Source organism: Mustela putorius, unplaced genomic scaffold (genome assembly GCF_011764305.1).
Source record: "Mustela putorius furo isolate JIRA1106 unplaced genomic scaffold, ASM1176430v1.1 tig00003845_pilon_pilon_pilon, whole genome shotgun sequence".
Taxonomy (NCBI): Eukaryota; Metazoa; Chordata; class Mammalia; order Carnivora; family Mustelidae; genus Mustela; species Mustela putorius.
In genome coordinates this window covers 49,458,312-49,473,683 of record NW_025421998.1, presented here as the reverse complement: position 1 = coordinate 49,473,683, position 15,372 = coordinate 49,458,312, and the positions used below count along the sequence as shown (strand labels likewise).

Genomic DNA, 15,372 nt, shown 5'->3' with positions numbered 1-15,372 from the left:
TATTAAGTAAACCATCATTATGGGGGTGTGTATTTCTCCACCTTCTCTATTCCCCACATAGCTGCTCCCAAACCAAATAAGAACAACCGTAGGCTGATTTCTGCTGTATGGATCCCACCCTTTTTGTAAGATAGAAGTTAAGTGCATAGTGTTTAAACTAGAGAGAAGCCAGGTTAAAGGCAGGGGAAGACTAGCGGTTCTACCAAGTAGAGTTGCTTAAAGTACTCAGGAACACTTAATACATATAATTCAGTGAAAATTGACACAGAGTTTTTTTGTACAGACAATTTAAAAGTCGGTTTGTCTGGAAGAAGATTCACCAGGGGGTGATGGTGAGAGAGGGACGGATGGATTCCGGTGATGACAGCAGGCAAAGAACTGAAAGCGGTCACTAAGAAAACACAATTAAAAAAAAAAAAAAACCACAGCAACGTCATAATTCTTCAAATAGGCTTTTAAAGTAGGAGCAAAATCAACTATTTTTGAAGTGCAAAAGCTGAAACTTTTTTAGTTTGTCTTTTTGTTTGTTTTTTGTTTGATTTTAATGGTATATTGGAAATTGCTACGATTTGGCTAGGCGAATGATGAGTTTGGTTTTAGATATATTAAATTAGGGTATGGCACCGTCTACGAGAAGAACAGCTGGAATCATGAGATTAGAATGCTCGTTAGGACCGAGATTTGAGGGTCATCACATGGACATGATCATGAGGCCATCGACTGGGTAAATTGGTCTTAAGAGGAGAGTGGGAAAACCAGTGAGCCTCAGGATTACCCAGAGAAAAGGGACCTAAGGGTGAAATGTAATTAGAGGGCTGGTCAAGAAGTTTGTTTGAGGATTATGGAATTCAAGTGATGAAAGAGTTTTAAGACAGACAATAGTCCAACTTGTTTAAAATGACAAAGGAATCAAGAAGGAGAAGATTAAGAAAGGACATCTGAATTTGTCTAGAAGCAAAGTTCCAGAAGCGCAGAATATTTATGGGTTTATGGAAAGCAGCCAAAAAAACAAATGAAGGGGTGAGAGGTAAAGAGAGATGGTGCACACACACTCCTCCTGTAAGGGCTCTGGATATAAAAGGAAGGAAAGAAGTATAATGGTGGGAAATGTTAGGGGCATTAGGTTAACAAAATGAAAGGGCACTGATATAATAAAGACGAATCTAATCTTCCTGAATTCTAAGCTACTCCCTCAGAGTAAATTAGTAGCCTTGGGAGGCTCATTAACTCTGGGAGGGCACCAGGGTATTGTTCCTGCTTTGTACTGCAGGGCCTGACAAAGGGGAGAGGCTATTATTCATAGCTTTAGGAAAAGCACTTCCTGTCACAATGGAGAGACTCCGCAGGAAATAAAGATACCGTTATAAGAAGTGGCAGCAGCAGGGTCTGTTTTTCTAAAGGGAAGATAAATTTATGGATAACTGTCAAATCCTTCAGCAAACAGTTAATGTACCACAATCAGATTTTAAACAACTGAACTCCTCCTGTATCTTCGCATCTCAGTTTCTTCACCTGTAAAAGAAGGAGTTTGGAGTGGATAATCTATTAAAAAAAACAAAACAAAACAAAAAACCGTTTAGCTTTCAAATTCGATGTTCTTTGATTCTTTTCCTTCTCGGACACTGTCACCTTAAAGAGAAAAAGGGTATCCATAACACAAGATGCCAAGACGTAATGAAGAATGAACATAGGGAGCTTCTCTCTTCTTTTCCTCTTTCTTCCTTATCTCTTCAATCTTATCCAAGATTACCCCCTTGACTTAAAAAATGCCTATTGAAAACTTCATTGCCTTTTAGAGCTGATGACTGCTGAAAGGTATGAACGTTTCTACAAAGTGGTCCTCAACTTCTTATATCTTTTGCCTATCATGTGGCTCCTAGGACTCATTTTTTTTTCTTTAAAAGTTTATTTATTTATTTGACAGAGAGAGATCACAAGTAGACAGAGAGGCAGGTAGAGAGAGAGAGGAGGAAGCAGGCTCCCTGGAGAGCAAAGAGCCCGATATGAGGCTCGATCCCAGAACCCTGAGATCATGACCTGAGCCAAAGGCAGAGGCTTAACCCACTGAGCCACCCAGGTGCCCCAGGGCTCTTTTTTTTTTTTTTTTAAGATTTTATTTGAGAGAAAGAGAGAGAGAGAGAGAGAGAGAGAGACCACAAACAGGGGGGAGAGACAAAGGGAGAGGGAGAAGTAGACTTCCTGCTGAGCTGACTTGGGCTCAATCCTAGGACCCTGAGATCATGACCTGAGCTGAAGGTAGACGCTTAACTGACTCAGCCACCCAGATATCCCTAGGATTCTTGTAAATGGTATTACTATCAGCCATAATATCAGAAAAATTGGAGTAATAAAACTTGCCATTGTGATGTTAATTTCTTTGACATAATTAAATTTTGAAAACCAAGTATATATTACATATCCGATATATACTATATAACATATATAGTGTACTATAATACATAGTATATATATTATTAAAATAGATTTTCTCCTCTGTAGGCTTCTGACTTTCAGATTTACTTGGAAGAGTGGGAGAATTCTACTGCCCCCCATCCCTATATTGCATAAACTTTTAAGGATTCATACTATAAATGTTTGAACCTAAAATGTGCAGTGTTTTAGCTCAAAACACACTTGCTGAAAGCCTATCACTGTGAGATTTTGGAGATATCAAAATGAAGCTGGGGTAGCTATCTATAAGGAGCTGCTGTGTATCTAACAGGAAAGAATGGCCCTATTTATAACTTTCATCCAGATGCCAACGTACAGCTTAAAATGTGCTTTCACCATCATTCTCATTTGACACTGACCCTCACCCTGGAACGTGAGAATCTGTCATAGTTTCCTATCTTACAGATGATGCCATCAAGGAAAAGAAAGGCAAAGGGACCTGTCGCAAATCAAAGATATTAGTGAGTGATGGGTTGAGACCTGAATCTTTCAAATATCAAGCTCTTTCTAGATCTATGGAAGCAGTTAGATTTAAGAAATGTGTGGACACTTACAGTTGGACTAGATGTATCGGGGGTGAAGCAGCAGGGAAGCATTATTGCAGGAGATAAAGCCGGAAAGCTAGGTAGGAACCCCCATTAGAGGAGTTTACATCTCAATCCTAAGAAGTTAGGTGTTATTTTTTATGTCCTGGGAGCTAATTGAAGGCTTTTGAGCAAGGGAAAGACAAGGTCAGATCTGTGTTTAGAAAAAGAGGAGGTCAAGGGAAAGAGGTCAAGGAGGCGGTGACCAGCTCGGAGACAGGGGTACTGAAAAGGAGGGTGAGGATTTTACACATGATTTCTTTAACAGGACACATACCTAACTTTGGGTTTAGGGATGTTATCAGGCCTAGGTTCAGGCTGCATGTCATAGTACCTACTTTCCAGTCTCTAAAAAAAATATTTAATCTTTCAAAATATTTACTGTACAGGTAGGGGATTTTTTTTAAAAGATTTTATTTATTTATTTGACAGACAGAGATCACAAGTAGGCAGAGAGGCAGGCAGAGAGAGAGAGATTGAGAAAGAGGGAAGCAGGCTTCCTGCGGAGCAGAGAGCCCGATGCGGGGCTCCATCCCAGGACCCTGAGATCATGACCCGAGCCGAAGGCAGCAGCCCAAACCACTGAGCCACCCAGGTGCCCCCAGGTAGGGGATTTCTATTGTTAGCATCTACCTAATGATTTCAAGTAATTCACTTGGTCAGCAAGCTTTAGTAAGAATGCATTCCTCATGTTCTTTTTCCTAACAATCTCCTGAGCTCTCTGTATTCCGGGTCAGGGTATGAAACGAGCCCTTAGGTTTGATTTCTTTCATTTCGGACTCATCCCAGTATGGGTTCCCTCAAAGCACAATTGATGTTTGAGAATCCACATCCATTTGATGTCCTCTATACCTATCAGGACAACATTCCAAACAATCCCTGCCAGGGCACCTGGGTGCTCAGTTGGTTAAGTTTCCAACTCTTGATTTCGGCTCAAATCATGATCTCAAAGTCATGAGCTGGAGACCTGCATCGAACTCCATGTGGGGAGTAGAGCCTGCTTAAGATTCTCTCTCTGCCTCTGCTCCTCCCCACATACCGACTCCACCCTTGCTCACATGCATGCTCTGTCTTTAGAGAACACACACAGATTCCATTCCAGAGTTTGTAATAAGGATGTACACTCTACTAGGCATATTAACCCTCTGTGTCTCCAACAATACAACCAATGTCTACACTTTACTACACTGTGGACCACAAAATAAATTTAGATTTTCTTTTTTTTTAATTTTCAATTTTTATTAACATATAATGTATTATTAGCCCCAGGGGTACAGGTCTGTGAATTGCCAGGTTTACACACTTCACAGTACTTACCATAGCACACACCCTCCCCAGTGTCCATAACCCAACCACCCTCCCCCTACCCCTCTCCCCCCAGCAACCCTCAGGTTGTTTTGTGAGATTAAGAGTCTCTTATGTCTCCTCCCGATCCCATCTTCTTTCATTTTTTCCTTCCCTACCCCTATACCCCCCACGTTGCCTCTCAAATTCTTCATATAAGGGAGATCATATGATAATTGTCTTTCTCTGATTGATTTATTTTGCTCAGCAAAATACCCTCTAGTTCCATCCACATCATTGCAAATGGCAAGATTTCATTTCTTTTGATGCCTGCATAGTATTCCATTGTATATATATACCTCTCTTCTTTATCCATTCATTTATTGATGGACATCTAGGTTCTTTCCATAGTTCCATAGTTTGGCTATTGTGGACATTGCTGCTATAAATCTTCAGGTGCACGTGCCCCTTCGGATCACTATGTTTGTATCTTTAGGGTAAATACCCAGTAGTGCAATTGCTGGGTCATAGGGTAGTTCTATTTTCAATTTTTTGAGGAACATTCATTCTGTTTTCCAGAGTGTCTGCATCAGCTTGCTTTCCCACCAACAGGGTAGGAGGGTTCCCCTTTCTCCACATCCTTGCCAGCATCTGTCACTTCTTGACTTGTTAATTTTAGCCATTCTGACTGATGTGAGGCGGTAACTCATTGTGCTTTTGATTTGTATTTCCTTGATGGTGAGTTATGTGGAGTACTTTTTCATGTGTCTGTTGGCCACCAGGATGTCTTCTTTGCAGAAATGTTTGTTCATGTCCTCTGCCCATTTCTTGATTGAATTATTTGTTCTTTGGGTGTTGAGCTTGATACGTCCTTTATAGATTTTGGATACTAACCCTTTGTCAGATATGCCATTTACAAATATCTTCTCCCATTCTGTCAGGTGTCTTTTGGTTTTGTTGACTATTTCCTTTGCTGTGCAAAAGCTTTTGATCTTGATGACGTCCCAATAGGTCATTTTTGCCCTTGCTTCCCTTGTCTTTGGTGATGTTTCTAGGAAGAAGTTGCTGTGGCTGAGGTCAAACAGGTTGTTGCCTGTGTTCTTCCCAAGGATTTTGATGGATTCCTTTCTCACATTGAGGTTCTTCACCCATTTTGAGTCTATTTTTGTGTGTGATGTAAGGAAATGGCCCAGTTTCATTCCTGTGCATGTGGCTGTCCAATTTTCCCAACACCATTTATTGAAGAGGCTGTCTTTTTTCCATTGGACATTCTTTCCTGCTTTGTCAAAGATTAGTTGACCATAGAGTTGAGGGTCTATTTCTGAGCTCTCTATTCTGTTCCATTGATCTATGTGTCTGTTTTTGTGCCAGTACCATGCTGTCTTAATGATGACAGCTTTGTAATAGAGCTTGAAGTCCGGAATTGTGATGCCACCAACTTTGGCTTTCTTTTTCAATATTCCTTTGGCTATTTGAGGTCTTTTCTGGTTCCATATAAATTTTAGGATTATTTGGGATTTGTAAGGATTGCATTAAATGTGTAGATTGCTTTAGGTAGCATAGACATTTTCACAATATTTATTCTTCCAACCCAGGAGCATGGAACTTTTTTCCATTTCCTTGTGTCTTTCCCAATTTCTTTCATGATTACTTTATAGTTTTCTGAGTATAGATTCTGTGCCTCTTTGGTTAGGTTTATTCCTAGGTATCTTACAGTTTTGGGTGCAATTGTAAATGGGATTGACTCCTTAATTTCTCTTTCTTTTGTCTTGCTGTTGGTGTATAGAAATGCAATTGATTTCTGTGCATTGATTTTATATCAGGACACTTTACTGAATTCCTGTACAAGTTCTAGCAGATTTGGAGTGGAGTCTTTTGAGTTTTCCACTAGATTTTCTTTAAATATCTGAATTAGAGTTACTTAAATCTCCACAAGTTGAATGTGGGAAATTAGCCCTCCAACCCTGATACCCTAGTCCCAAGTATTCCTCTGACCCTTAAGGATACATTTATATGTACTAAAAAATGGATCCTTCGTCTATCCCACCCTGACCTTTCTCCTAGTGAAATTGGACTTCACTGGTCAGAGCTACCATCGCTCTGACCTTATATGGTACTCTCCTTTTGGCTTTCTGTGAAGATGTCCAGACTGGTCTTCTTCTGATTCTCTACACCTGACACTAGATTGTAATATTGAACAAAAGGGATCAGAGATGATAGGAGAGAAATATGTATACTTTATAACTGTAGCTTCTAGGGGCACCTGGGTGGCTGTGGGTTAAAGCGTCTGCCTTCGGCTTGGGTCATGATCCCAGGGTCCTGGGATTGAGCCCCACATTGGGTTCTCTGCTCAGCAAGGAGCCTGCTTCCTCATCTCTCTCTGCCTGCTTCTCTGCCTACTTGTGATCTCTGTCAAATAAATAAATAAAATCTTAAAAAAACAAAACAAAACAAAACAAAAACTGTAGCTTCTAAACATAGCCACACTCAAATATGCATCAGGCCTAGACTCCTCTATAGACTGAGCTCACCTCGCTTCTAAGAAGGTCTCACATGAATTTCACTAATGACTGGGACAAATACCAACTGACAGATGTTGAGAATAGAAACAGGGACAGAGAGTGTGAATTTATCTTTCAAGAAGTTTGGCTTTCACCCTATGACTTGTAGAGCATCCAAGGGTCTCCTATGTTTCTGTTGTGTGCCAAAGCATGCCTCATGCTGAGTTTTCTCGGTCACTTCAGAACATTTGTCAGTGAAAGCCAAGACAGAGTCCAATAACTAAGCAAAAGTCTGTCAAACTGGAAGGAAATTGAGGGGGAGTTTTCTGCTTTCTTGGCTCCAGAGAATGTGGCCCAAGAGAGTTATGTCATTATCATGAACTTCTTTTGTTTAGTTTTGCTTCTTTGTGTGTGTGTGTGGGGGGGGGCGGGGGAGTGTTGGTGTACTAATTTTCTACTGCTGCTATATCAAATTTCCACAATATAATAATGTAGACCATATAAAAGTATTGTCTTATAGTACTACAGGTTAAAAATGCAGCATAGTTTTCACTGGCTAGAAATCAAGGCATCAACAGGCCTGTATTCACTGGTGGAGCTTCTAGAGGCTGTTCCCATCCTTTGATTCATGGCCTTCTTCTTCCATCATTAAAGCAAGCAATGGCAGATTGAACTCTTTAGAAGTATGATCTTTCTGGCACTTGTTTCATCATTTTTCTCTTTCTGACTTATAGCCAGAAAGGTTCTCTGCTAAGGACTAGGAGATTGTGCCCACCCAAATAATCCAAAATAATCTCCCCATTTCAAAATTGCTGAGAACTGACCTTAATCCCAATTGCAAACTTAATTCCCTTCTGCTTTGTAACATATATTCATAACTTCTAGAAATTAGGACTAGGACATTTTGAGAGGTCACTGTTCCATCTATTATGGTTGGTTAAATACAAGGAACTAGCTAAAAAAGAATTAGGGAGACATAGACATTATACTGAAAACTGGACATCCCACCCCCCCAAAAAAAACCCACAAAGAAAAGGCAATAGGTTCTTGAGACAATTAATCAGAAGGCAAGTTGAGAGAATGTTAAAGAGAAGAGGGTAAAATTTTAAAGAGGAGAGGGTAAAATGCCTTCCCAAATGAGAGCATGTTTGTTTATTTTTTAGTATTTTACTTAAGTATAGTTCAGGAAAAAAAAAAATAATGTGCCTTAATTGTCCACAGTTTCTGGTACTTTTGTGTGTCTCCTGGGGCAGTCCAGATGAGCTTGTTCCTGTCTCAATACCTTGTCTGCTCAAGAGATACTCTGGTGGGAGAATAAACGTTGGCCTTTGCAAATGGTGGGCCAAGTTATCAGCACTGCTTATTCTTCTGTGGGGCAGATCTCTCCCTAGCATTATGCACAGTGAAATATTTCCTAAAGTCAGCACAAACATTCAGGTTGAAGATTTTTCTACTCTCTGTTGCTTCATGGATGTGAAAAATAGAGCATAAACCATGAGATTTGTTTGTGGTAGATTAATGCCATGGGCACAAGGGGCTGCTTTCTGGAGGCAGGGAGCTCTAAAGCATGACGGCAGTTATGGCTGAATAAAAAGGTAATGGAATCCCTCTAGTGGAGCACCTGAGTTGTGAGAGGTGGAGCTGTACCTTAAGAATGGGTCTGGGCATAGTGACTGGTACTTGGTCCTCTGCTCTGCCTGTTATTGTGGGTCCTGCTGGTCCCTCATTCAGGTTTTCCATAAAGGGAACTCCAGTGCATCATGTCTCACAGGCCTAAACTCAAAAGAACCTGGCAGGTGATGCTGTATGAACTCAGGTGAATCAGGACAGAAGCCGACCCTAACAGCCAGGAAGGATCCTGGAGATCATTTATGAGGTATTGGTTTGGTTGTAAGGAGGACTGCTGTTTCTGGAAAGGAGCAGGGCAAATAAATCAGGGAGGAAGCTATATACCAACAAGTACAGATATATTTATAATTTAACAACTGATAAGGGACCTATCATCTGAATAGTAGCTCTGATTGGGGTTCAGCCAAAGCACTGTTTTCTTTTCAATTCTCAAAACCCAGGAGATACTCTCATGTTCCTCCCTAGGCAAATAGGAACTTCTGGTATTTATCCTTCTTAAGGATGCCACCCTTGGTAATACTAAAAGAATATTCTGTTTTTATACCAGGAAGAATTATCCCTTTTCTCAATAAATAAGAAATACATACAAGTAATTTTGGTAGGTTCTATTTTCACTATACCTCCTTTTATATTATGTTTATCAAAATATCTCATAAGAAGCTTACAGGATTCACAGTATATTTACCAGTCAATTTTAAAACCTTTTGAAGATTGGGACCCAAAGGAATGTATGTGATAAAATTAACATCCAATTTTCCAAACTTCCATTTTAATTGTTATGACCCCCCACAAACAGATTTATTCATGCTAAAATGATTGATATTCCTAAAGATGCCTTCCCAAGTAATATCCTGCAATTAAACTTGATTTTCCTATAAAACAAAAAAATCTGTTAACACTAATATTTATATTATAATTCATAGCTGTAGTCATACCTGCTAGTTGGTAGAATAGGAGAACACTGAAAATCAGTGAAGAATTTCTAGATGCTATTAAGAAATCCTTAGGGAAGAGACCGAGAAGACAAAGAGTTGGATAAGAGCATCAAAGGTGCATATTTTGCAATGGGCTTTCCTGTAAGTCAGGATTCATTCACTTAATAGATTTTTACTGAAGCTACTAAGGCAGACTGGAAATACAAATAGGACAGGAAGAGATTATTCTACAGATATGAGGTTTCCTGATGAACAGTTGTTGATACAAGTGATAATAAATGGAAATGGCAGGGATGGAAAGATTTAACAGAAAAAATGACTAGTCAAGATTTTGTGGGTTTAAGAATATAATATTTGTATTTACACAGAATCATTTTACACCTACATCCTCTTTGTAAGGATACATTATCTTATGCCAACACTGGCGTATCAATCATTAAGGGTGAAATGTCTAGACTAGACTGATATTCTCAAGGTTCTTGGTAGAATGACTCACTTGGGTATGAAACCACATACACACAAAACAATCACGCTTTAAAGTCCAAGGTGATAGTCTGGCATTTCTCGGCATTTATAGTGTTAGAAGTGAGTAACCACAGAATGGCAAGTTGCTATACATGGCAATCTGATAAAATACTCAAGGAAGATGCACAGAAATGAAAATGAGTTTATGTCTGTACCCTTCTAGTCCTTTCCCACTGATATGACTGGTACTTGTGGTCAAAATAGTGTCTACCACTCTTTCAATGAGTAAATCACACCCTTGAATTTTTGATTCACTTCCTTTGAAGCTTGCAGTGTATAACCTCAAATTTAATTTTTTTTTTGTCAAAAATATGTCTATAGTTTAGTGTTTAAAAACAACTAGAATAGAGCTACCAACTCTACTAAAAGTTCAGAAAAATGAAACATACATTTCTCTACACATTCATGGAGTCTGTCTCACACTGGAAAAGTCAACATATCAGCATAATCAAACACCATCAGGAAAATAAAAGAATCTTTTTGAAGTTGGTAGTGTTCTTTGAACACTTTGAACATCCAGCAGTGTTCTTTGAAGAAGTAGGGTAGACGATAGTGCTGGTGCATTTGGTTCAGAACTTACACAAACTCAATTAGGTTTTATCTTTGAGATGCAGAAATTAATATGAATTAATAAGTAAATGTAAACATTGTGGTTTTAGAACATTAGGAAACTAGGAAATGTAACAATAGTTACTAAGAAAGAAAAAAAATATACATAAACATGGAAAAAATACTTTTTAGGAAAGACATTTTTAGAGTATTGGAAATTCTCCTTAACATTATAATGGTAATACAGGTCATAATACATTTGTCAAACCCTTAGAATGTACAACACCAAGTCTGAATCCTAAAGTAAATTATGGACTTTCAGAACTGTGATGTATCAGGTGAGGTTCATTCTTGGTAGAAAACTCACCATTCTGGTGAGTGATGCTGATAATGGGGGAGACCATGCATGTGTGGGATCAGGGAATATTTGGAAAATTTCTGGATCTCCCTTTCAGTTTTTATGTACAGCTAAAACTGCTTTAAAAATAAATTCTTCAAAAAAAAAAAAAGAGAGAGAGAGAGAAGGCATTAGAAGTTCAGAAATGAAACATACTTCGTTTTTTTCTTCAGGAAAATTTCATAGAGCACAGAAGTATCATCTAAGTATTCTCCTGTTAGAGAAAGAATAGTGTCATAGAAGAGTAAAGATAACAAATATAATATTTTCAAAAATGTAATATGCTTATGTCTTTGCATTTCCCTGCGAAATTGTTGTTTTCTTAGATGGACTTTGGAACTTGAGGGAGATTATGAGAGCTGCCTCAGGGAAGATTTTCTAAATTCCTTCATTTCTCCCTTTAAAGTTTCTAGAATTTCATTTCTCCCTTCAAAATTTCTAGAACCTGGCTTAGCCAGATGGATCATATAGTTTTGAAATAAAAAGTTTCTAGCCAGAAAGAAAGAGGAAGAAAGAGAATCTTACCCTTGTGGTTCCAAGGGTTGATGGGAAGAGAAGAGGAGGGGCAGGTAGAGGTAGATAGAGACACACATGGCTACATGCCCCCTTTCCAGGTTCAAGTCTTACTAGGAAAACTGTGTGACATGAGAGGAGATGCTCCCAAAGTCTCTCATTAATCTGGGCCAGATGTAGCAGGTGAACTTGGTGGCAGAGAGGCGAGGTGAGTCTGGCTTCCTCTTACATCAGCTTCTTCTGTGTCACAGATAGGATCTCCAGTGCCTGTGTTCCGTGAGGAGGACATGTGCAAGTGAGGTGAGAGGCTGGGGCCCGAGCCAGGGAGCTCCGGAGTCAAGGCTGAGCTGAGTAATCAAGTGCCTATGAAGACTATAGTGGGGCTGAGTAGGCAGGAAGATGACTGTGGCCTGACCCAATCCAGGGTGTTCAGGCTCGAGTTCCACTAGCTCACACTTCCACAGCAGATGCCTGAACACTCCGCAGATGCTCGAGGAGCACTTCCATTCACTTGGCTGAGGCCAAACCAGCCATCACACATCAGACACCTGAGAGGTTCCAGGGGTGACCCCTTCCCACAGTCTCTACAATGGTTAAAAAAAAAAAAAAAAAAAAAAAAAAAAAAAAACCACCCACTCCCAAAGTGCAAAAACCCTGTGAGGAAAAGCTCAGAAGAGAGCCTGATCTAAGATACCGTTCATCTTACCAGAGATTCCTATTACAGTGGATTTAGTTTGGGGATGAGACTAAACTGTTTCTTTTTCTTGTAGTTCTTCCTACCTCGTGGGTGTGTATGATGGAGACCATCCGATATGGTCTTCAGATGAGAAGGCGGCTATGATTTCTTTTCAAATCTGAGGATGTGAGTAAATTTACAACTCCATAACAACCACCTTGTGATTACTTATTTCTCAGAGCTTTCTAATCTTTTCCTGGAGGCCTAGATTATCCTTGTCCAGTTTCCAAATAAGAATCTTCTTCCTTGCCTTCTACACGATCACGCTGAGCTAGTACCCGCGCCTGGAATCGGGTCGCAACCCCAGCCGCGCCTGCCGCCTGCCACTGCCTCTGGACCATGGACCCCCGCAAAGTGAGCGAGCTTCGGGCTTTCCTGAAAATGTGTAAGCAGGATCCGAGCGTTCTGCACACCGAGGAAATGCGTTTCCTGCGGGAGTGGATGGAGAGCATGGGGGGTAAAATACCACCTGCCACTCATAAAACTAAAACAGAAGATAGTATCAAGGAAGAAAAACCAGATAGTAAGAAGGCGGAGGAAAACATAAAGACAGATGAACCATCAAGTGAGGAGAGTGATCTAGAAATTGACAATGAAGGTGTTATTGAACCAGATACCAATGCCCCTCAAGAAATGGGAGATGAAAATGCAGAGATAACCGAGGAAATGATGGATCAGGCAAATGATAAAAAACTGGCTGCCATTGATGCCCTAAATGATGGTGAACTACAGAAAGCCATTGACTTGTTCACAGATGCCAACAAACTAAATCCTCGCTTGGCCATTCTGTATGCCAAGAGAGCCAGTGTCTTCATCAAATTACAGAAGCCAAATGCTGCCATTCGAGACTGTGACAGAGCTATTGAAATAAATCCTGATTCAGCTCAGCCTTATAAGTGGCGTGGGAAAGCACATAGACTTCTGGGCCATTGGGAAGAAGCAGCACATGATCTTGCCCTTGCTTGCAAGCTCGATTATGATGAAGATGCTAGTGCGATGCTGAAAGAAATTCAACCGAGGGCCCAGAAAATTGCTGAACATCGTAGAAAATACGAGCGAAAACATGAAGAGCGAGAGATCAAAGAAAGAATAGAAAGGGTTAAGAAGGCTCGGGAAGAACACGAGAGAGCCCAGAGGGAGGAAGAAGCCAGGCGACAATCAGGAGCTCAGGATGGCTCTTTCCCAGGTGGCTTTCCTGGGGGGATGCCTGGAATGGCAGGGGGGATGCCTGGGATGGCAGGAATGCCTGGGCTCAATGAAATTCTTCGTGATCCGGAAGTTCTTGCAGCCATGCAGGATCCAGAAGTTATGGTGGCCTTCCAGGATGTGGCCCAGAACCCAGCGAATATGTCAAAATATCAGAGCAACCCAAAGGTTATGAGTCTCATCAGTAAATTGTCAGCCAAATTTGGAGGTCAAGCATAATGCCCTTCTGACAAATAAAGCCCTTGCTGAAGGAAAAGCAACTTCGATCACCTAATGGATGTCGCAATAATACAAACCAGTGTACCTCCGACCTTCTCATGAAGAAAGCTGGGGTGCTGTGAAGAGAATCCCTACCCCTCTGCTCCCCATGCAACTGAAACATTCTACAGTGGTTTGCCATTAGGGTATTCATTCAGATAATGTTTTCCTACTAGGAACTACAAACTTTAAACACTTTTTAAACCTTAAAAATATTTAAAAACATATTAAAAGGGTGTGTTAGTCCCTACATTTTTCTTTACTAATCATTTCAGTTTTTTTCCTTTGGAAGATTCATTGCTCAGTTATAACGAGTGAAATAAAGGTTTATTAGTAGGAGGCAAATAATACATTAAAATAGATGAAGTTTGAGTTGGAAAAAAAAAAAGAATCTTCTTCCTTGGCTCCCATGACATTGATCTTCTTTGTCTTTCCTATGCCACCCAGGATGTCTTGTTCCACCTGTCTTTACTTGCAGGTCTTTGAACTCAACCACTTCTCAAGGCTCATATTTGAGGACAGCATATTGATTCATTCTGTTTGATCTTTTGTTCCATAGGAAATGGTTTCAGATATAGCATGGAAGAAAGTATTTTAAAAATAAATGTGCTATGACCAATTTCTTCTATCATCTACAATTTTGTATTGGATCATTGTTTCACCATTGTCTTTAAATGAGTTCATGTGTGTATGATTGATCTATACTGACCATATCTCAGTCTTCCAACAACAGTGAATGTCATCAACAGGATGTTGGGCAGTGCTTTATATACCACAGGTAGTTATTAGAAAACTAAACTGCTCTGGTTATAATGAGTAGACCAAGGAAGCATAGGAGAGAAGTCAAGAAACATTTTTTGTTTTAAAACAGAAAGAAACAAAACAAATGGCTAGCAACTGATTTGAAAGTAAAGTAATAAATGTGTGCTCCTTAAAGAGAATGTGCCAGAAAAAAAAAAAAAAAGAGAGAGAGAGAGAGAGAGAGAATGTGCCGACAAATACGTGTTTCGACTCAAGTTTCATAGGACCTCAGGAAAGTAGCCAGGGCCAATATCAAGTTTCTATGTCCACTTTCTTTCTTTCAAATGGAAGAAGCCTTCAAGAAAAAACTACAGTGAAACAATGGCTTGCAAAATCCAATGAGCAAGAGCATCAGTTTTAATTAATTCAACTCAGAGAGTTTCAACAGAACCAGCATTGACTGGGCATGTAGTATATGACTGATAAATACAAAGAGGAAGAAAGTATGAACTTCAAGTTTAGCAGGGGGAGCAAGGCAGAACCTAATGCTATACAGAGGTACCAAAAAAGGGGAACCTATTATTACACAACGGGGAATCCTCTATAAGAAAATGGTCAATGAGTTGGATTCTGCTGATGGGCAGACCTTGAGAAGTGCTCTAAGCAGATAGAATCACATGTACAATGGCATTCCCACAAAGCTCATTTCCTGCCTCTTTGCTTTTATGAATAATAATTAATATTAGAATAATCCTTTTAATTGTAGTACACATGTATCAACACAGTCTACCAACACATGTATATTTATAGGAAAAATACAATCCCAGTACAAAGTTAAAGAAAGTTTCCATCATTATAGCATTTTTCTTTAATGCATTAAAATTAACATGTAATTGTTCACTATGAAGTGTACCATTTAGCGGCACACAGTGCTGTTCATGACGCTTGTAGCCATTGGCGCCGTTTCTCATTTTAAAGCCATTATAGAAAAGACTAAAATGATCTGAATGATTGTGTACTTTATAAAGTTTAAACTCATTATCATTCTGTTTCTCCTAATAAT

At 39.7% G+C, this 15,372-nt stretch overlaps 1 protein-coding gene across 1 annotated transcript; it reads left to right on the top strand.

The window, feature by feature from the left end:
* The first annotated feature begins 12,326 nt into the window (after positions 1 to 12,326).
* On the top strand, positions 12,327 to 14,187 carry LOC101682833 (hsc70-interacting protein-like). The gene has a single exon (XM_013051696.2). The coding sequence runs from the start codon at positions 12,444 to 12,446 to the stop codon at positions 13,527 to 13,529; it is 1,086 nt and encodes a 361-aa protein (XP_012907150.2). The 5' UTR covers positions 12,327 to 12,443; the 3' UTR covers positions 13,530 to 14,187.
* Positions 14,188 to 15,372: the final 1,185 nt, after the last annotated feature.